This window comes from Phalacrocorax carbo, chromosome 2 (genome assembly GCF_963921805.1).
Source record: "Phalacrocorax carbo chromosome 2, bPhaCar2.1, whole genome shotgun sequence".
In the NCBI taxonomy this organism is placed as follows: domain Eukaryota; kingdom Metazoa; phylum Chordata; class Aves; order Suliformes; family Phalacrocoracidae; genus Phalacrocorax; species Phalacrocorax carbo.
Window position 1 is genome coordinate 61,568,826 of NC_087514.1, and position 22,981 is coordinate 61,591,806.

Genomic DNA, 22,981 nt, shown 5'->3' on the forward strand with positions numbered 1-22,981 from the left:
ATTTTATGCTGCTTCACTGCAGAAGCATAGCTCTATGCATGTCTTAAAAATGCATCAAGCATGAAATGTGCCTCTCCAGAAATAAAAAATAGATAATACATAACCATTATTTACATTTCCTGTTACAAATTGACATAACTTTTAATTTGTCTCGTGCCCTGCAAATTTAACGGAAAAAAACGCAAACACATCACAGTTCTGACAGAGTAATTAATTTAACAAAGTAGACCTAAAATATAAGCTTCGTCAATCAGCATTATCAGTGACCCAAACTTCTGACATTATATTATGCAGTTCAGCAAACAACTGGTCCTACGTTACATGCTGAATGCTGAGAAGAGTGATTTTTTTTTTTAACCCATGAAAGGCAGGAATTCTTCATAAGATTGTTTTCAATTAAATATACTTAGCAACAAATATAAGAGAAGAAAGAATATTAAAATAACAATTTACTTACTCCATTAGTAAACTATTAATGTAATCGTTTCCATCCATATGGCCAAACTGGAAATCCCTGTGAGAGAAGAAGTGAAAAACAGAACAATGAAAAAGAAAACAGCATAGTGGGTTTCAGCAAAAGTTATTCCTTAAATATTTTTCCCATAACTGAAGATGCAAGTGTACATTCAGCAATATAATTCAAAAACTGACAATCTGCGAGACTGTATCGCAAAACACACCCAATTAATGGAACGGTGTTATTAAATACCAGTATATGAATATAAAAGCAGGCACTATAACATTTTTCATGTAGAAAAAAATGACTGCTGTCTTAGAAAGATTAGTGTAGAAGTCTGTTTAAGATATCACCATACCATGTGTGCCCACCTGTGAAAGTGATCCCGATAATCTCTAGCAACTTCCTGAATAATAGATTTTAGTCTGGAGAGAAAAAAAAAAAAACAGTAACATTGATTATCCAGGATATACTGTGAAAATATAAAAAAGTTGAGATTTCCCCAGTAAGCAGCAAAGAGTACCTCATCAGCAATAAGGATTCCCTATTCCATTAATAAAAACCACCTCATTCATTGTGCTTGGTTTCTAAGGCTTGAAAGGCTATCTACCACATAGTCTCAATACGAGGAAAACACAGTCAGTCAGTCTGCTTCACTCCATCTATTGCCTTCTGAAGATGCAGCACTGTGACTGAAGAAAATCCAAAGAGGTCTGGAAAAATACACAGTACTTAAACAATATTTTCTTAGTCTAATTATGTATGCAACCAGAAAGGGACAGGGGAAGGTCTTGTTCCTCTCAGTCTCTTCAGCAAACTCCAACCCAACCGAAAACACCCCTTCTTTATATAAGTTCCACAGACAACTAACACATAAGCATCACTAAATTCATTTTAATGCACTGAGCTGAAGAAGAGTAATTTCTTTAAACTTAGTTCATCCCGAAGTCATCTGAACTCAAGATTATGTTTAAAAGATGACATAATAGTTTTAAGAAGCTATGCAATTGCTGTTCGCTCCTGTGATCTCATTAACAAATGGCAGAAGAGTGATAAAGGAACTCCCATCATCACACTGAACTCACATGCACTTCAACAGAGCCGTAAATTCAGTAGGCTGTAGTCATAAAGTAGAGAACATCCACAAGCTAAAACCATTAATTTAACTTAATTTAGCATTTCTTAATATTGAAGAAACTTCCGAAGTTCTCTATGCCATTCCAGCACATTTTTCCTGTAGTGTCACCAATACTCAATTCTGTACCTGGTATGTTCCACTGAAGAGTTTTTATCATCAATGACTGCAATAGCCACAAGTTTTCCTAAAATAAGGAATAAAACACTTAAAACCGTTTAAAAAGAAACGCACTTTCCCCATCCTAAAACACTGCCTAGTGAATACACTAGGAGATGACTACTTTTCAGACTGGAAAAGATGTAGATAAATTCTAGGTACTGTGTATTAATACATAAAGCTCTTAAAAATAAATTATGGCTTCTCCATGAAGTTTTTTTGGATTTTTTTGTAATTTGAGGAATTATAAAATCTAACACGAAGAAATACGCTACATTTAAGCAATTTGTAACAGCACTTCCGTAAATAACCATTTAAAATGTAGTTTCACAAACATGTAAGAACCTAGATGTGTCATAACCTTTAAAACCCGGAAGGACTCAATGTTGCATTGGATATAAACTTCTTTTGAAATGGAATGGAGATTATAAGGTATCCTGCCCTGGAAAAATCAACACTTACAGCATTTCTTCCGCTACTTCAGACTATGTACACCTTAAGAGCAGGACAAGTCATTTGCCTTCTCCAGAAGTCACTTGGCTGCAAAGTTTTCATTTGGCTTGCAAAAATGAGCATCCACTTTCATACACGCTCTCTTCCCTTCCTCACCATATCTACTTTAAAGATATCTGAACCCATTAGACGTAAGACATATCTAAACCCATCCATGTTTGATACAGTCATAGAACTCCCTGTAGGTATTCCAAGAATTAATGTCATTTATGCAAAAACTAAGCTGCTCTTGAATTAAAACTCTACTAATTTTTTGTGAATACTACAGGACTAGACATACTAATGTTTATGTTGTGAAGAAAGGACTATTGTAGGCTTTGGGTGAAGCCTCTAGTCAATAGAGCAGGACTCACCAATACCAAAAAAAGACTGGCACTATTAACTCTAACTCTGGGTTGGTTTTTTTTGAGGTTTAAAAGACATTCTTAGTACTCTCTAATTTTTCTCAGTGTTAAGTACAAGAGATGCTGAAGAGTTTAGTGGTAGCAGCATCTCACCTGTATCTCCAAGTTCATACAGTGTAAAGCCATCTACATTAAGATAACCTTGAAACCTTTCTCTATTTATCCAGGATGACAAATCACCATCTTCATACTCTAAAAAAAATAAAAGAGAAAAATGCATTATAATTTTTTATTTTTATAAGCTGGGCAGATTTATTTCAGTATTACAGTTAAACATTATTTTTTCCCCTTTTTTCCTTCTATTGTTGTTAGACAAGATCTCATACGTTTCCAGACATTTCTCTTCAGTTTTAAAACTTATAAAGCTATTTTCAATTGTTGAAAAAAAAGTAAGCGTATTATAACAAAGCACAAAACGCTGATTTGGTGACTATTTTTTCCCAAATCAAGGATAAACAGTACTATTCTAGGAAAGAACTATGACTCAGTGCAGAAAGGAACAGTTTCAATCCCTGTTTTTAAATAGGGTAGTCTAGCTTCAAACAAAGTAAAGAGATACAAAAATATAGAAAGCAGTATTTGTGAAAGTCCTTAAATGAAACAGAAAGAAATCAAGAAAAAGTAGATGCCTTAACATCACTGAACGTAAATGAACAAATATCTATATATTATTCAGTTATCAGAACTGAAGGCTACATTTTCAGGTACTAGAAACTAGACATTTTAACCCGCAAAGAATCAAATTCTAACACACACCGCCAACACCATTATAATTAGATCTTAACCACAAGAAAAATGTATCTAAATGTATATAAATATAATGCATATATATACACACATACAAATGCACACTAAAAGAAATTTGTGTTAAATCCTATTGTATAGAGTGAACGATCAATAACTTTGGGTTATCAATTAATCGTCATAGGATTGTAGCACGCAATTCCAAGCACAAAGCTTCCCATAGATCTGCATCCCCTTCCCCTACTATGGGGAAGAAAAAACAAAACAGCAGACAAGGTCAGAGCATTGAAATGGATTTTCCTAAACCTTTTCCTTATGGTGAGCTCTTCAAATTTCTGCCCAGTCATAAGAGTTGCACATAAAACCTTATCTAGTCTGTTATACTGCATCTTCATAACTTGTTTGATTTACAATAATGTTTCTAGTACGTTATAAAAGAGTGAAATTTTTTACAAGGTAGATTAGAAGCCTGGATCACTGAGTTTGAGGTTTGTTTTGAAAGGTGTGGAAAATGCAAGTGGGTCATACAGCAAAAAGCAGTTCAGAAGTGTTTCTGTTTGACAGGCTTTCCTTCTCCAGGCCCATTCAAAAAAAAAAAAAAAAAGGCAAATCAAGGAGGTTGTAGAGTGAATTTTTATCTGGAGTATGATTGGCAAGGCAACAAACTGAAGAGGAAGACAGCCCTTATATAAAATTACAAAGAATATCCTTGATGCCCCACCTGGAGTATTTTGCTGTGGTACTACTGATCCTCAGAAATTAAAACAGCAGAATAATCTTCTGAAGTGGTAAGTTTTCAACTTAAAGTAAAAACATGCATTTAAAGCAACCTAGATCAAGAGTAGATGTCTCTGTGACTAAACGGTGTACTTATGTCCTGGATTTGGCTGGGATAAAGTTAATTTCCACCTAGTAGCTGGTACAGTGCTGTGTTTTGGATTTATGAGAATAATGTTGATAACACACTGATGCTTTAGTTGTGGCTAAGTAGTGCTTACAGTAGTCAAGGACGTTTTCAGCTTCCTGTGTTCTGCTGGTTGCACAAGAAGCTGGGAGAGAGCAGAGACAGGACAGCTGATCCCAAGTAACTGAAGGGATTTCCTATACCATACAACATCATGCTCAGTATATAAGCTGGGGGGAGTTGGCCGTGGGTCAGCGATCGCTGCTTGGGGATGGGCATCAGTCAGCGGGTGGTGGATAGCTGTATTGTACATCACTTGCTTTGTTTATTATTATTATTACCTTTACGACTACTTTACTTTATTTCAGTTATTAAACTGTTCTTATCTCAACCCACAACTTTTCTCACTTTTACTCTTCTGATTCTCTCCCCCATCCAACTGGGTAGTCAGAGTACACAAGCAGCTGTGTAGGGCTTAGTAGCTGGCCAGGGTTGAACCACGACAACCTATAAGCCAGCCTATGATATGCAATATAAGTATGTGTGTGTACATGCATCTAACAGAGTATAAAGCATGGGCTTTACAGTATTGCCCAAGTATAATCTAGCACTCACATACAGATATCACACATACACATATACATGGATATATGATATCCCCATATACATATGGGGCTGGTACTCTTTAATCTCTTCATACATGACTTGGATGCAGGACTGGAAGGTCACTGGAACACTAATTAAGTGTGATGATGACACAGAATTGGGAGGAGCTGTTGACACTCTCAAGGGCAGAGAGGCCCTGCAGAGGGATCTGCACAGACTGGAGAGCTGGGCAATCACCAACTGTGTGAAGTTTAACAAGGGCAAGTGCCGGATTTTGCACCTGGGGCATGGCAACCCTGGATGCATGTACAGACAGGGGAAGGAGAGGCTGCAGAGCATCTCTGCATAGAGGGACCTGGGGGTTCTGGTTGACAGCAAGTTGAACATGAGCCAACAGTGTGCCCTGGCAGCCAGGAGGGCCCAACCGTGTCCTGGGGTGCATCAAGCACTGCATTGCAGCCGGCCAAGGGAGGGGATTGTCCCGCTCTACTCCGTGCTGGTGCGGCCTCACCTTGAGTGCTGTGGGCAGCTTTGGGTGCCACAGAACGTTAAGGATATAAAGACACTAGAGAGTTTCCAGAGGAGGGCCATGAAGTTGGTGAAGGGCTTAGAGGGGAAACCCTACAAGGAGTGGCTAAGGTCACTTGGTTTGTTCAGCCTAGAGAAGCGGAGACTGAGGGGAGACCCTCATGGCAGCCTGCAGCTTCCTTACAAGGGGAGGAGGAGGGACAGGCGCTGATCTCTTCTCTCTGGTGAAGAATGATAGCACCCGAGGGAATGGCAGGAAGATGTGCCAGGGGAGGTTTCGGTTGGATACTAGGAAAAGGTTCTTCACCCAGAGGGTGATGGAGCACTGGAACAGCCTCCCCAGGGAGGCAGTCACAGCACCAAGCCTGACAATATTCAAGAAGCACTTGGACAATGCCCTCAGAGACACAGTGTGAATTTTCGGGTTGTCCTGTGCAGGGACAGGAGTTGGACTTGATGATCCTTGTGGGTCCCTTCCAACTCAGGACATTCTATGATTCAATCTATGATATTCGTATGTATGGATATCACAGTTTTTACATAAATGGCAGGTGTACTGCCATCAGTGGTGTTATGAGCCACTACTAGTCTCAGGTAGCCACCCTACAGTCTACACACTGAACAAGTCTGTTAAAGTAGTTTATCCAGCCTAAAATTGCATATCATCTCCTCCAGTTTAAACAGTCCATGTCTCCATAACCTCTCTCTGTGAGGGACACTTGCAGGAAGGGAAAAACAGCCTGAATGGTCAACTGTCCCATATATGCATAGTAAGCCTCATCAGTTATATAGGGAGGGGTTATGCTGTCTGATCCTTCCCATTGCCAATATCCAAGTAACACAGATGGGAAAGTCGAATATGCTAAAAGCTATCACTTAAGGCCCTCCAAATTTTAATATTGGAAATAAAGGAAGAATCAGTTTCCTTCTCCTTCAGTTTTTGAAGAAAGGCTTGCTGTACTAAGAAAGTATACAACCTGTATTGCCAGGGCACAAAAAGCTCAAACTGGACCCTTTTATGCAATCCCTGAGCAAAGCACACCCCTGGAAAAAAAAAAATCAAGTTAACTTCGAGAGAGAGATATCTGACTGTCAGGAAAAGCACTTGAGAGAAAATTTGATTAACTGTTTGGAACTGTAAATTCATGTTATGTGTGACCCCTCTTCAGCAAGAGTTTTGTTCTATTTTGTATACGATGAATTTGGACAGCGAGTGAAAGGATAACTTTTATAAGTGCATTAATGCAAGCAAAGCAATATAGAAGTTACAACTTACTGATAACACAAAGCAAACATCATCACTTCTTCAGTACTGCTAAACCCAATTCCTTTTCAAATGCATTTTGTTCCATAAGAACTAATTAGTTTTTTGTCTTCTCCTTCATGAAAGAGCTGTTCATTATGAAATTGGGGAATTTCCCAGCACCCCAACACAACCTTCAAAAACAATCCCAACTGTTCCAGTCTCTCCATATATACATTAAATATCTTAAGGTAATGTCCACTTTTACTTACCATCATAAACAAAGTAAGTTCCATCTTTGAAGACTGCAACAGCAGGCAATTCAGGCAATGTCACATACTGAAAGAAGTGGTTTTCAATTAATCCACTGAAGATTTAAAAGATTTTTAAACAAACAAAATCTTAAAATGTGGAAACATAGTCCATCTCAGAAGTCCCAAATCTCAATTTCCCTCTCTGAAGGAAAAATCTCAAAGTACATTTAAAAATCTTCTGTCTACATTTACTAAAATAAATTTATCAGCTTCTGCATATTAAAAAGTAACACAACAAACATTTTTGAGAGGTCAGTCTCACAAAGTGAAAGATAAGCAGGATTTTACTAGTATCTATATATGCATGTTCATTAGTCATGAACTTTAGATAGCAGATCATAACTTGAGGGTTTTATCAATCATGTTCTCTGTTCCCAATATGTGCTGCTGTCAGCATAACCGTCATACCATTATTTCTACCAAATGGACAGTCAATATTGTTATCGATGTTGCTATTTTACTCTACATGTCCCACCAAATCTAGGCTATTTCCTGTGGTTCAGGCTGATAGGAATATAAAGACACAGCTTCAGATGACATGGTTGCAAATAGCCCTTATTTAGGCAAACAGAACAATGAATGCCTGCATTACTATCTTCAACATGATACTTAGGGCAGTCAGCAATACACTGAAAAAATATCCAAGCTGTAGAAACCTTTCCCTTGGAACTTAAAAGAATATTATTCAGCTCATGTTTTCAGTAAACTGCCACAGAAGAAATACTGCATCTACTCCTTACTGCTTACTACCATCCTAAGTTAAAATTCTACTAGCATTTGTGGTTAAGAAAGGACTGTATCATAAGCTTAGTTTTGATGATGATGTTGGCTGAATTGTCTAACATACTGATACGTTTGGGAAACATAAGAACGGTGTCATGAGTGCATTTCCAAATTACATGTCCTCTGTAATCATTCTGCATTTATGTTTATTTCCAAGAAGGATAAAGCATTAGGCTTAAAATGTAACAGCTCACATGAATGAGCAAGAAGATAATTCTAGATGACACTATTCTTGTATTTGCCCAAAATATAGTTTAGCATCTTTAAGGGGTAAATCAGTCTATGTAGAGCTTATGGATTGCATAAGATGGCTGAAACTTGGAACAAGATCACCTAACGTGACAAGGCAAAACCTAAGTCTAACAGTGAATACTGTCATGCAAAGCCTCATTACAACTAGCAACCAGTGATTTTGTAACATTTTTCCTTCTCTCGATAAAATATTGCGTACCGTCACTACTTCAGTTCAAATAACATATGTGGGAAATGACATTCAGTAGGAAAAACAGCTCAGTGCTTACATCACTATAAACAGAATCTCAGAGTGTTCCAGCCTTTTACACTCCTTCCACTGCATGAGTGAACAGTACTTTTCTTGCTCAGCGGGGTGAAGTGCAAATAGCTATATTTAAATTGAGGCAGCTTTTGATACAAGGCTTCTGGAAATTCAACAATACACTATTTATAATGAGGCCAGTTCTACTTATGATGTTGGGAAATACAGGTGCCTGAAAAAAAAAATTATGCTAGTTCTCACCCTGCTAATCCCAAATTCATTTCAAAGTCATGCATTATCAGGTATGGAGTAGACTTAGGTCCCACTTGGAGATAACAATACATGAAACAACCTCTTGATTTTCCTTCAACACGTTAGCAATAATGATTAGACTAACAGTAGCCACCATTTTTCCACCCTTGTGACTAACTGTAAATAATTTCCTTGTTACAGAATCCTCCAAAGAGCCACATGAGAATTCTGCAGCCAGTAGACTGGATCAGTTGATCCCTGGGCAGACTAATGTTTTGATCAGCTGTATTGCACAAGGTGAAAATAACTTCACTTTCACTTACTTCTCTGATTATTAGGGTACCAGTGGTACTCTGTGCCAGAGACCCCCAAACTGGTTATAAAAGCAGTTGGTGAAACACCTGTCAGGAGCAACAAGAGCTTCGCATTGGCTAAAAATCAAATTATCTACCTTTTTGACCAGGTTGTACAGTCCACATTAAATTTTGCATACCTTCTGTTTAATTTTATTAATACGACTGAACAAGTAATTTGGCCAATAAAAAGCAATGACAGACTGAAAGAATTCAGTTTGTATTCTTTCCCCATATAGACTCAAAAATCAAATGTTTCAGTGCAATTAGTTTGGAATTTATCAAAGCCAAATATATTGTAAGAAGCCATCACTCTGCCATCAAAATAGTAAAATTACATATATGAGAAGAACTATACAATTTCTGTGGAAATAGTAGGAACTGAAACAGCTTACCTCAGGCAGCACATCTTCTGAGGCAGAAAAAAAGTAGGTATAAACTATTAGTTCTGAAGCAACTTCAATGTATTTTTCCTGCAAAAATACAAACAATGTTTTTTAATTTCTGAACTTTTAGTATGCTTCAAAAGAAAGTTGTGACATACCATATCTTCAAAGAGTTATTAGAGAATATGATTATGACACAAGATTGTAAAAACATTTCAATAAACCTAAGAACAATGAGAATTTATTACAAGCATGCACTTCAGTCTTTTAGAAGATATTTTAAACTACATCTGCGAATATCCAACAGAAGTAACTTTATTTAAACAAACTTCAAACCTTTAAAGGAGATTCACCGCCAACATAGACAAAAAGTACACGATGCCTCTTTTGCACATGCTCAAACATATGCTGGCTAGGAAGTGGCCTGATAAGAGGTCTGGGAGAAGGGAAAAAAAGAGAAAGGAAAATCTCAGTTTCTGCAATCTGTGAAAGCCAAATAAAATCCCCCCAAAAATGCCACAAAAAACTGTGTGGGGTTTTTTTTTTTTTGTTGTTTTTGGTTTTTTTAAAAAAACTAAAATCCCCAATGCAGATTCATTTAACATTTCCATTTATTATTTCAGTTTCAACTAAAACAAAAAAATATAAAAATCCCCCCAAAATAAACTTGTTATGTACCTCAAATAGCACACTTAAATTTGAAATTAAAATTTTAGTACAAAATGCTGCTATGATGTAAACATGCATGCCATTTACTGGCCACAGAATCACAGACTGGGTTGGGTTGGAAGGGACCTTTAAAGACCATCTAGTTCCAACCCCCCTGACATGGGCAGGGACACCTTCCACTAGATCAGGTTGCTCAAAGCCCCATCCAGCCTGGTCTTGAACACTTGCAGGGATGGGGCATCTGCAACTTCTCTGGGCAACCTGTTCCAGTTTCTCACCACCCTTATAGCAAAAAATGTCTTCCTTATGTCCAATCTGAACCTACCCTCTTTCAGTTTAAAATCACTGGCCCTTATCCTGTCAGTGTGGGCCCTTTAAAAAGTCTCTCTCCATCTTCCTTATAACCCCTCTTTTTATAGTGAAAGGCCACAATAAGGTCTTCCCAGCCACAATAAGGTCTCAATCATTTGAGAAATAAAATTCTGGATGTAAGCACAGCAGTTAGAAAATGTGGTCTTACAACTAAATAATTTACCAGAATTTTAAAAGATTATTAGAGATCACTGATATTCCTGAACTACAGAATTCTGAACAATTATGTACCTCCATGAATGCTTCTTAATTAAAATTTAAGAATGACGGAAAGAAATGTGATTCTTTTTTCTCCCTAAAGATTACTCTCTGTAATATTTTGAGGCCACAGGCCACTGTAGGGAAGGACGAAAAAGCAAACAGAAATTGTTATGAACAGTTCTGTAAAAGCAATTTCCTTATGGTGCTAACTGCGGAAACTTTTCAGATGCATAACCATGTATTAAACAGATATTTCTAAGGTAACTTTTGAGTATTAAACAGATTCTGCCACAGTAATGATGTCTGTCTATCAGCGAACATTTAGGTCAGTATTCTTATTTCTGGCTCCCATGAGTTACATTTGTTCATAGTTCCCACTACTTTGAAAGGCCCTTAGTTCTTGCACTGTAAAGAAAGGATGGTGACCAGCCCGGCTGTACTTACTTCCTCCATGCCAATCACCACCAGTCTCACATGCAACCACATGTATAGTACATACCCTTTTTAACTTCATGTCAATGTCTTGTTCTTTTTTAAATAATTTTTGCCCCACCTCAAAATCCTACAGAATTTTTAAGTCAGCAGAACCAGTCTCACAAAAGAGTATACTCACCCTGCCACTCTATTAGCAAATTCAATTATATCATCTTTGGTTCTAGGTCCTCTGTAGTTGTACGCCAAGTCACCTTTTAAGCTAAATGAATAGCAAAGACAAAAAAAGAACAGAACTGAAATCAACTAAACTCTATCTGCACGTGTAGAATTCCTTAATCTTCACACGGTTATTACAGTGACTTCTTAACAAGCGATAAATAAGGTAATTTTTCAAACAGATAAAAAGTGGTCAGCAAAATATAAAACTCAATAATGCAATACAATTATGGAGTAAAAACTTGTTTACACCATATCTGATTATTGACTTTTAGAAATAACTAACATTCATGATTACTTTTTTCTAGTGCACAGCAGTCATTTACTTTGTAAACACACAAATAATACAGAACATTTGCTTATGACCACACAAAAAAACGCACACACCCAAACCAAACACAAAACATTCAGCATTTTTACAAGGACTAATCCCTAAGCGGTAAAAGACAAACATATAAACTTCTTTAATGCTTTTTTATAATTGAAAAGTATCAAATGACCTGCAAAACCTTCTGAATTTATGAATTAAATTAAGCTTCCATGAAACGTTGGCCAGTTTACTGTACTCTGCTGACAAGGGATATAGCACACTTGCACTACAAGAATATTCAAGTAAGTTTTACTAATTCTAACAGGCTTTTGTTGAATCCATATAGATTTAGGAAACTCACAGGAAAAAAGTAATCATAAACACAATTTTCTATGCCTCTATATGCCAATAAAGTTTTTAATTCTTAAAGATTAGCAAACTAAACACCTCTGACACCTTTCTGAGAAAAGTAACTTGACCAGGTTTATTAAATATTATGAATACTATTTGCTTAAACAATAACCTACTAACAAACTCAGTAAGTTCACAATAAAAAGTACTCCAAATTAAGTGTTTATTTAACATGACCTTGTACAGGACTATACATGTTACAGTAAGTACATTAATATCATTACGGATGGGTATTTTCCTATAAATTTTGTCGTCCATTTATTTTTTTTTTAATTACTTCTCGCACTTCACCCTATAGTCACATCTACTGTCATTTACATAAGATTTTCAGGTACAGTGAAGAGAGGTAATTAACAATAAGAAAATGCAATGAGCAACTCACAAAAAGTTAAGAGGAAGACTCAGATACGCACTTACTGCCTGAATCACTCTAAAGGTGTCAAATCAATTGGTGCATGAAATTCCTTTTAATAATAATGATTTAATATATATTTGAAATATACATTCATAATACACACTTTTACAAAATTGCTTAGAGAAGAGCAGTTAAATAAGTTCCAAATTTGCTAACCTGCCTTTAAAAATTCTGTTTCTAAATAAGTATTAGTATTACTGAATTTCAAAGCAAACCGTCCAGTAGAATTCAAAGATAACGACACAACAAGATGAGGAAGTATTTTTGTTTGATTCCATTTTGAGGCTTTTTTGTGGTTTGTTTGGGGTTGTTAAGCAGAGGGGACTGGGTTTGTGGTTTGTTTTTTGTTTGTTTTTTTTTTAACTGTCATGAAATCAGTGGTAGAATAGGTGACTGTTAGAAATTCAACAGGAAGCATCAACTTACAGCTTAATTGTTGGATAGCCGCGCACTCCAAATTCAGATGCAATACCTGAAAGAAATGTGTTAATGCCAATGTGAACCAAGACTTTCTTGCTCTTTTACCTTAATCTTTAAACATAGTTTACTATTCAAGCGACATAAATGAAAAACCTGCCACTTAGTTCAGTATAAATTATTTTAATTGCTTCTAAGGAGCTGCTGTTATGATGCTACATCATTAAATTTTGGACCTCTTTCAGAGGTATTGCAGGGTCCCAGCATAGGCTCTCCATTCATATGCCACAAGTCAAATGTCACGAGAATCCTCTAAATAGGTCTGATTGGTCAGTTTTCACCAAAAGGTAGTATGCATTTAATATGCACATACAATTGGCCTCTGAAAATATCAGAGGCAAGAATTAAGCATCATGGGTATCGAGCTGTAAATACTAATGCTTAAAAGAAATACAAAAGACAACTATTAATGTGCTACAATAACAGGTAACAGCAAAAGTGCAATATCATACTGTAGTAGTTACAAAAAAGTCAGTTTTTAAAGCATATTCTGCAGAGGTAAATGTCTACATTCATCAACTTCACCAGAAGAAAACACTTTCTAAGCAATCAGTTACTCAGCTGCTGCTTACTAAATTGGTAATAACCAAGAGAATTGCAGAACTTTTTCCCCCACCTCGGGTTTATTTAAAACCTTGTACCTTGCTCCCATCAATTAAAGGAGTACAATTTGTAATCGCCCTTCCAGTTGTGAACATAGAAACTGCCACCTTAAACTAAACTTTCCAATCAATTCAGTGTTTTCCAAAAGTTAGACTGAGTAGTCCCAAAAAAGGCTAAATATAAGTCTAAAATTCTGACAAATGCTCAGGGAATTCCCTACTGAAAAACAACCCCTGCACTGAAAATGCACCAAGATTCAATACTTTTAACAAACATTCTGAAGTTGCCAACCACATACATGCCAGAGAAGCAGATGTGGGAGGACCTGTGTGCAGGGTTCTCAATAACAGTTTAGAAATTGTGACCCTAAGATTGGTTGCCCAGATCAAAACCCTACCTGCGCAGAACTACAAATAATACAAGCAGCTTATCTACCAGCACCTTAGTTAAAGGAGACTGATCTAAGAAATATGCGTACTAGGATCAATTTAATTCTGATCCTTTTCTCTCATAGCTGTACTACATAGAACTAGAATACTTTAAAAAGTGTATTAGAACATTCAATCACAAGAGCTGTTGACAGGCAGTTAATTTCTCCTTGTACAGCTCTCGAGCACATTCAGAACTACAAAACAGACTGTTTTGGGTTTTTTTCTATAGCTTTTTAAACATCCCAGCCTTGGAGATTACTAAAATCCTCTCAACAGCATGGAAGTGACTTACTTATTTACATCATCACCTCCATTTGCTGATATGAAGAATGCAGTATAGGCAAACAGCAGCAATTATGCTAGCCCCGGGTGTGACGTATTTCTACTCTGATCACATCCAGTGGACTTCTGAGGTTAACCCCATGAATATTCAACTGATCCCACACCATGTGCCTGTTCTGTTGGTAGAACTGATGTATCCTCATTCCACACAGCTACCAAAGGCAAAACTTACTGGATCCTTCATACGTTCAGCTGTGATCTCAGCTCTCTGATGACAAGCTACCTGACGTTCAGATTTTTCACAGAACTTCACATTCCTAATAGGAACATGAGCTATGCACAGCCAAGCATTCACGTTCCTTCCTAGTTACATTCTGTGCCCAGCTGTATTTCCTTCTGATATTCTCAAGACTTAATTAATTTGCTTTCAGAGAATCTTTGGATTGGGAAGACATTAAGCAGAGTTGACTGAGCTTTTCATATCCAGATGTTGTAAAATTTCCACTTTCAAACTAAAAGCATTAAACTATTTCAAAAGATTTATCAGACTCTATGCTTCATAAAACTGGTAACAAATCTGAGAAGAAAAACATTTTCAGGGCACAAAGGAACCCCTGCAGTTTTTAGTAATTTTTAAATATGCAAAACTGCAGTTCAGAACAAAAACAAAGTGCCAATTCTGTTCTAGGTATCAAATACAAAAATTCAGTGTCAGGATGAGAGATGCAAATATTTCAGGGTAAGAGTTTATACAATTTATATGATTTAGAACTTTGTATACATGACTGGAATTCCCAATTTTGAAGTTACCCGGTTGCATGACCTTGAAACTTAATTCTCCAGACTTATTTTTCTTAAGCAAATAAGTATCTTTAAGATGACACATGAGGTCAAATTTATGTGGTTTTACAGAAAAAGCTGTAAATACAATAAACTGGTGTTTGAGACAAGATCATTTTGATCTCAAAACACCAAACTTTGCCATACGTATGCACAAAAAAACAGGAATATCACTGAAATAAGTATTCTGCATAATGTTTTATGCAAGTATAACAATCCTGAATAATCGGCGTGAAATACAAACATTACATGTATTAACAGAGTTTCATTAAATACAGGTCTCACTTGAGCCCCACTGCTCCCTATGCCTTCCCTGTTAAATATCCTCCTGGTTCAACATATATTTAAGCGAAATGACAATAAACAAGCACGCTAAAGCTAAGAAAATACTGTTAAGCATAGAACAATCCTTTCGTGTCTACCCAATGCAGTTCTCTGAATACCTGAAGTTTTGGTGTTTCTCTGAAAGTGTCAGTACGTTCGAAAGGCATCATCAAAATGAGAGCATTAAAACAGCTTCTTCAAGAAGACATTTACAGAGAAACGTGGGGAAAAATTGGCTGAACACTGATGTAACAACTTCAATGATTTCAGCAGGCTTTTGGTGTAACATCTTAAGGACTGATTACCTGAAAAGAATAACAGCAAGAACACAAGCACTTGTCCAACAGTAATACAGGAACCTAAAATTGGATGCTGTCAAGAGACACACCACATAAAGATGCTTGTATACCAGTACTCTAAGAAGCATATCAAAAATGGATCTTTGAAAAGCTTTTACCTTCCATTTGTCAGGAAGAATTCCCTATACAAGCAGTAACAAGTGTGATAAAAAACACATGCTACAACAGGTTGTCACTTCTAGAAAGAAAAAGATCAGGAATTTGTTCTCCAGTGACTGTCTGCACACATTTTATATGACACAGAAGAATAACTTAATGAAAAAAATTAAGAACAGTTTAAAAACAGAGGCTGTGACAAAATTACCCGTAACCAAACCACACTTACTAGAAAAGGAAGTTGCATCCATCTTCCCAACTTTTACAGGAGAGCCCATGTTTTTCATTTCCATACCCACTTCATTCCACACAGGCTCCAGTTTCTTGCAGTGGCCACACCAAGGTGCGTAAAACTGAGAAGCAAACACATTTGATTAAAAAAAAAAAAAAAAGATAAGTTAAAAGTAATAAATAAGAGAAGCTGATTCTATGATTAACCTTCAAATACATCGGCAAGGCTTACCTTCCAGTTGTGGTGTTAAGTCTTAATAAAACTGCCAGTTAATTAAAAGCTGGAGGGACAAACACAGCTTTTATGACTTGGCTCTACTTTTAATATGAAAGCACAAGTTTGAAAAGAATACATTCAATTGCTTTACTATTAAGTGATTTCTTATTTAAAAATACACTGTGCAGTAATATTAAAAAAAAACTATCTCTTTTGGAATATTTTCTTCTTTTTTTGAAAGAAAGTTAAAAGATCACGTAATTGATCTATCAAGGAATATGAATTTATTTGCCAATAGGGGAACAATATTCTTTGAAAGGAAGGGCAATATATATGTATACGCATACTTCCCCAAGCTGCCCTCTGGATTTCAGTTCTTCAGCAACTTTTATACAAGCTCACTGTAAAACTGATCCTGTTTTCCTCAGGGCCAAGCAGAGCCGAGAGACTTCATTTCATCTTGCTGCAACATCTCAATGAAATTAATAGGGAAGATATCAATATTCTGGTATAACAAGATCAGGTCACAACTTGTGAAACTGGATTTTGTTTTCCTATACATTACTGATCAATTCTGAATCAGCGTATATAGTTTTACCCACTCAAAAAATCACAAATCTATATTAAATGATTTGGGAATTTCAGTTCATGTTTGGGCAAGCTAAAAAGAATTTTATCTCATTCCCAAACAAGCTCAGTCTTTTTAATAATTCCTTGCCTCTGAAGTAAGAAGCACTGAATTTTTCCAACTATGTTAGAAAAGTAAAAGAAGCCTCTCATATTTGATGTCATAGTGCTAAATGTCTAGAACAAAAATTGGCTGGTATAACTGGAGAATGAAACCTCTGTTCAAAATTTTTACAGTTATCAACTCCTGACTGTAAGTGTTAGGTAATCTGCTTTCCTTTTCTAAGGACTATAAAATATAGGATGAAGCCTGTCTGCATCCAGTACTCAGCCTAATTCCTGGTTCATCCTGAACAGTACAAACAGATTGCTTATCCATCCTGTCAGAAGGATTACTCTCATGCAATTTTTCTGTACCACGTACAAACGATTTTCCAAATGATGAAGCAGCCTTACTACAGAGTGTAGCAGTGTACATTTTGTGTTTTGATTTCCACTAGCAGGTCTTCCCATTTTTCTCATATACTCACATCTACAAGCCAAATATCATCTTTACGGTTTTCTTTAAACCTAGGAGGGGAAAAAAAGGGAAATCAATATATTATATATATGAAAATAAATAAGTGAAGTACGTGTGTGAAACAGGTAAAATCTATAATTAAGTTGGTAAAAAATTATAAGAATTCTGTCTTGTTTCTTCCCTTCGGGGTGGAGGGAAGGAGGAAATAGTTATTTATTCAGTATTAAGAATGCACCTGCACGTCATACTACATACACAGTTGTACCAATAAGGTTTCTATAACTATTTGCCTAGACAAAAGAAAACAAACAACACACACCCCACAAAAAAACACCAAACAAACCAAAACAGATGAACAGTAAGAAGTCAGAAAATGCAGAAGAACACGCAAAAGATTTGGTTAGGATATCTAATCTAAGGGGAAGAAGTATTTTGCAGCTGTTCTAGTTATTAAATACTGTTGTTGACTGTTTCGAAAATGTTGCATTTTTATAGATCAACTAAGACTCTTAGAGCATTGGCTTAGTCAGTTAACCTTAGCTTTACTGAATGTAGACTAACTAAATTATCCTTAATTTTAACATGCAAAGCAATTTTAGTTCAACTTCCTTCAGTGTTCCACTACAGGTGTGTCAGTTTATGTTTTTATCAAAGGTGCACCCAAGAAACCAACTTACTGGAATAAAAATATTCAAGTTATTGATAAAAATCCAAGACAGTGAGGTACTACTGAATACTCTTAATGCCAGACAACTGTCATCTCAGTGAACTGACTACCTTTAATAACCGTAAATCTGTCACTAAGTGCTAAACCTTCTAAAAAATAGAACATGATAAAGACCCTTGGTACCTCTTGAAATGTTGCTTACACATTTCACTGAACTGTTGTCACTACAAGATTGCAGAAGTCATTGCATTACTTAACTATTTCTATGCTAAGAATTAAATAAGCCAGACTTTTAATTAAAGGTTTATTTTTGTGAAAGATGGGCTTCGTAAAAGTGACTAGAAATGGGAGTGATGTCACACGCTATAAAATACATTATACAATATTCTTACTGTAACGTTCTTATTGTGAGAGATGAATCTATATATAATTGCACAATAAGTGTGTGATCTACACTCTAAGCTAAGATCCAATTAATAAAAGTTCTAGCCCAACCCATCAATTCCCAATATGCAACATGCCTATAAATGGCTCACAGGCAGTAAGCAGAATCAGACAACATTTATTATATTTTATTTGAATAGATTTGTAATGGTCCATAATGGTCTTGAAGAAATACTGACGCTGGTCTACTGTTTGAAAGAAAGAATACAGAAATCATTAATATAATCTAAGTACAGCACTGAGCATTTGAAATTTAGGATTGCAGCATTTCACTGGTAAATTCAGGCCCTTTCTTGTTTTATTGATGGTTGCAATGCTTGTACAGGAGAAATGGTATTTGCAGTGACTAACATAAAACTGCTACAGGAAAGCAGCATTTTTAAGTCACAAAATTGCTTAGTCAACCACCTCACTAAAAATTTACTTCACCACCTTAAGTGCTACAAAACTAAAGAAAGAACTAGTTAGAGTCAAGGATCTCTTGAGAACTCTAATGAAGCTCCAGCCAACTTCCAATTACAACGTCAAATAATTGGTTATGATGCAAGAGGCAGAAAGGAGCTACTGAATCATCAGATCCTGGCCCATGCTTCAATTCAGAACATCACCTTTGGTTTGTAAAAGAAGAATTTAAAATTAAACGTTCTCCTCCTGCTGCCACAGTATGATTGCTATGGGAGATTGCAAAAAGCATTAAAGCACTGAGAAAGATAGGCTGAAATCTTACAAAAACAGTAGGCAGCAAGGAAAAGAGGGAAAGAAAGGGAATGTCTGGAGGCAGAACATTCCAATGGAATTTAACAACTCTGGCCTAATATATTATAAAAAATACTGTAGTTTTTACAATAATAAATTTCAAGTTTTACCACTTATTTACAAGCACTTATTTAAACAACTTTCACAGAAACTAAAATCTGAAGTATGACAAAAACCAACTATCTAAACTCATTCTGGTTTTGGTAATATCAATGATTAAATTATTAGGCAACATTAAGAAAATCCAACATACTGTTGAAGAAAAGAGAAATCTGTACAAATGGGTATTTAAGCTTTTTCTGAAGGTGCTGTTTCCAGGCCCTGTAAATACATTTCCAAGCATAAAATTCTAGTGTCTCTTTTTAAGGGTCCTATGCAATCCTCTGTGAGCTGACACAGGCACAATCATACCGGTGGAAAGATGACATAGGGGTTACATACCCTTGAATCAAAATTATTTGTCTCAAATACATACAACTTCCCAACATTTGGCCCTGCATGATCAAACATTGTCTCAACTTCCACTTAATCCATGCGCACCATGTAATCATTAACAGTTAAAAGAAACCAGCGTGAAGCAAAGCTAAAGACCAAGGCCACAACTGCAAGGGCCTTAAACCTACCCAGCTCTTGTTTCTATTTCTCCTGTCTACCTTCTCACCCCCCCGCACTGTTTCTTATGCTTCTAGTCCTGGGTTGAGTCACAAATGCATCCTCACAGACAGAAAAGTATTTCCTTTTTTAGTCAGGTTACTTATCTGCATTGTTATCACACTGGCACAAGTCAGCAAACATCACAAAATGAGTACTGATCCGAGGCAGCCAGCAGGTTTGATCTGCATGAGCTGACAGGAACCATAGCTCTCATTTTGCATCCCTTCCCCAGCCCAGTTGGGTGATGCTGGGAAACTTGCACCTGTTAGTTCTTCCCTGCTACTTGCTTTCCTATATCCTGTAAGCTTGGGAAAGGGACCTCTACCTTGTGCTAGCAGGTATTTTTTGCACCTACCAAAATTCAAATAAAACCCAAAGTTTTCAGCAACAGCAAAATCTCCATAAAGTTTAGGTATCTATAAAATGGAAAACTTGAAACTTTCACCAGTCACTGCTTCCAATCTTTTTTTCCCCAAATTTTTTCCTGACCTTATTCACCATTTGCCAATTAGCTAAAAAGAAAATAAATAAATAAAAAAAATAATAAAAAAAACATAATTGTCCTGAACAACTCACCATTTAATTCTTATTCCCAATTGCAAATACAGGCCTCTACATAGTTTTGTAGTTGAAAAATCCAAGTGTTCTAAAATAGGATTTTCTTTTATCAGCCAATTCAAAAAAGTTATGTGACTACAGAATTATGCTTCTTCACTCCCAAACAGCAATTATATTTAAATTTACACCTATGGAAACATGATATGGGAACATGATGTGGGAGCACAGATACACACTCTTTTACTCACTTTGTCTTTTTATCTTCAGTCCTTGAAAATATGAGGCACGTTTCAAAAACAAGCTTTGAAAATCAAGTCCAAACAGTTCATGTGACTCAGTTGCTTTTTTCACAATACTTTAAACACCAGAGATGCTGATGTGTCTCTTTTCACTACCCCTTCCATACCTTCCCATTCCTTCCCCCATAACTCCACTGCACCTCATTTGATCCTATGATTATCTGCTCCAGCTGAATAAGCAGTATGGTAAAAAACTGAATGGTTTTCTGAGTGCTTAGCTCTATGATGCAATTTATCACATATTGAACCCTCACGAAAAGATTGCCTTTGACTGGCTTAAATTTATCATAAAGCAGCCACCTAATGCCACCTTCTCCTCACCTACCAGAGAGTATTTTCTACGCCTCCGATTTCAATTCTAATAATCGTGCTGCTCTGTAGCACTTTAGATCAACCTGCTGATCTGACAAAAAAAATAATTTCATCTTTGGAAAGTTAGTTTTTACTGGGAACAGCAAGTACATAGCCATCACACCACTAAAGCAAGGCGGTACACAAACAATTACACTATTCAACTAAGTTAGGGGCAGGACTACCCATTTCAACACCTCCAGAGTCTCAGGGCTGAATCTGTTGTAAAAGCACATTTTTACACTGCAATATAATTGGCACCTCAAGCAGCCATGAACTAGTCCTGCAGGCCTCCTTCTCCCTTCCATTTCTGGCCACGCACGAATGCACTTATTCTCCCAACTCCTTGGGGCAGCTACACGGCAAACTCTAACGAAGAATTTAGTTAAGCGCAATCAGCTTTTATTTGAGGCAAGCATCAATCCACCAGTAGATTTACTCTACCAAAAAGAAAAAAAGTGCAAGGAAGCCTGAGAACGTTTTTTGGAAACAGCACCCGTAAAAACCGCTTTAAAGAAAATTGCAAAATTAAAGTGTTCTTCAGCTTCACTAATTGCACCTACTTAATAGAGACCACAGTATTTCTGCTAAGAAAAAGACAAACTTTTCCAGTGTGGCTTTCTTGACCACCACACTCTGCACAAAGCTGTCAGTCTGGGATCATCCCCCCCGCAAAAAACATAAACAATATTTAAGTAATAAGGCAGGACACCCCAGTACTTACGACTCGTCTAGATCCTCCACAAAACCCGCACTTGACGCCACCACATGCGCAAACACTGCGAGGTAAGGACAGGCGCACCGTGAGCGACCGCCAGCCCAGCCCAGCCCGGCGGCGCTGACCCCCCGCCAGCCGCCCGACCGGCCCGCCGCCAGCGCCCCCCTACCCCGCCCCCCTCTCGCCTCCAGCGCGCCCCCGCGGCAGCCCCCGCAGCCCGCCCCCGCCTTCCCGGCCACCCCCAGCCGCCGCAGCGCTGCTCACGGCTCTCCTCCGCCCTTCTCCCGCCTCCGAAGCCCGCCGCTCTTCCCCCCAGCTCCGCCCGCCGGCCCCCAGCCCGAGCGCCCGGTGGTCACCTGCCGCCCAGAGAAGGCACCGCCGCTGCCCGGCGGCCGCCGCAGCCATGTTGACAGGAGCCCCGGCACGGCCGGAAGGGGAAGTGGCGGGCGGCGGCGCCGACCTTTCCCCGCCGCGCAGGCGCGGAGGCCGCGGGCGGATGGATGGGCGGGCGGGGACACGCGTTCCGGGGCCGGGCGGAGGCGGTGGTTCCGCCTGAGGGGAGCGAGGGGAGCGGCCGCCGGGTGCGGCCCGGGGCGGTGTGTGCTCGGCCGGGTCCCCGCGACCCCGAAAGGCGGCCGTGGAGGCGGGGGGGGGAGAAGGCGGGCAACCGTGACAGCGTGACACGGTGACAGGGGCGCGGCATGGGTGGTCGGCGTTGTTACCTCCCCAGTGGCCTCCGGATATGGGGCACGCCAAACTCTCCCACTAAGTAAAATCAACGCTCTGATTCCTGAGGAAGTGAATTTCGGCAGGAAAACGTGTCCCCTCCCGTCGCGTTGCCGGCTGTCTTCCGCCGGGGGAGCCCGTCCCGCACCCCTGACGGGCACCGCCGTGCCAGCCGCCCGCCTTCCGCACGGCTGTGGGGAACACGGGCTTGCTCCCAGCTGCTTCATGTCCGTATCACTTTCTTCTGCTTTCCTCATCCTCTCAAATCTGTTAGTCTTTCCTTTCTTCGACTGGCTTGTTTTGTTGTTTTTTTTTTCAGTACAGATCTGCTGGTCCTCGAAGGGCAAGTAATCCAGCTGAGAAGCCTTTTTTAAAAAAGTTCAATTAAAGCAGGTCTGGCACTATTCAGCTTGGGGAAGAGAAGGTTCAGGGGGATCTTATTAATGTGCAAAAGCACCCGAAGGGAGGGTGTAAAGAGGACGGAGCCAGGCTCCT

The 22,981-nt window shown here is 38.2% G+C and overlaps 1 protein-coding gene across 3 annotated transcripts in view; it reads right to left on the reverse strand.

The window, feature by feature from the left end:
* TMX3 (thioredoxin related transmembrane protein 3) overlaps positions 1-22,226 on the reverse strand; it is a 47,690-nt gene extending 25,464 nt beyond the window's left edge. For all 3 annotated transcript variants that reach the window (XM_064443087.1, XM_064443088.1, XM_064443086.1), the window contains exons 1-13: positions 22,117-22,226; positions 21,767-21,821; positions 17,324-17,363; positions 15,948-16,071; positions 12,733-12,778; positions 11,133-11,213; positions 9,614-9,713; positions 9,287-9,364; positions 6,966-7,032; positions 2,762-2,860; positions 1,722-1,779; positions 829-882; positions 458-514 (exon numbers count right to left, since the gene is read on the reverse strand). In XM_064443087.1, the coding sequence (XP_064299157.1) occupies positions 458-514; positions 829-882; positions 1,722-1,779; positions 2,762-2,860; positions 6,966-7,032; positions 9,287-9,364; positions 9,614-9,713; positions 11,133-11,213; positions 12,733-12,778; positions 15,948-16,071; positions 17,324-17,363; positions 21,767-21,821; positions 22,117-22,165 (908 nt within the window). In that variant the 5' untranslated portion in view covers positions 22,166-22,226. The remainder of the gene's footprint in view (positions 1-457; positions 515-828; positions 883-1,721; positions 1,780-2,761; positions 2,861-6,965; positions 7,033-9,286; positions 9,365-9,613; positions 9,714-11,132; positions 11,214-12,732; positions 12,779-15,947; positions 16,072-17,323; positions 17,364-21,766; positions 21,822-22,116) is intronic.
* Between the last annotated feature and the right edge of the window lie 755 nt (positions 22,227-22,981).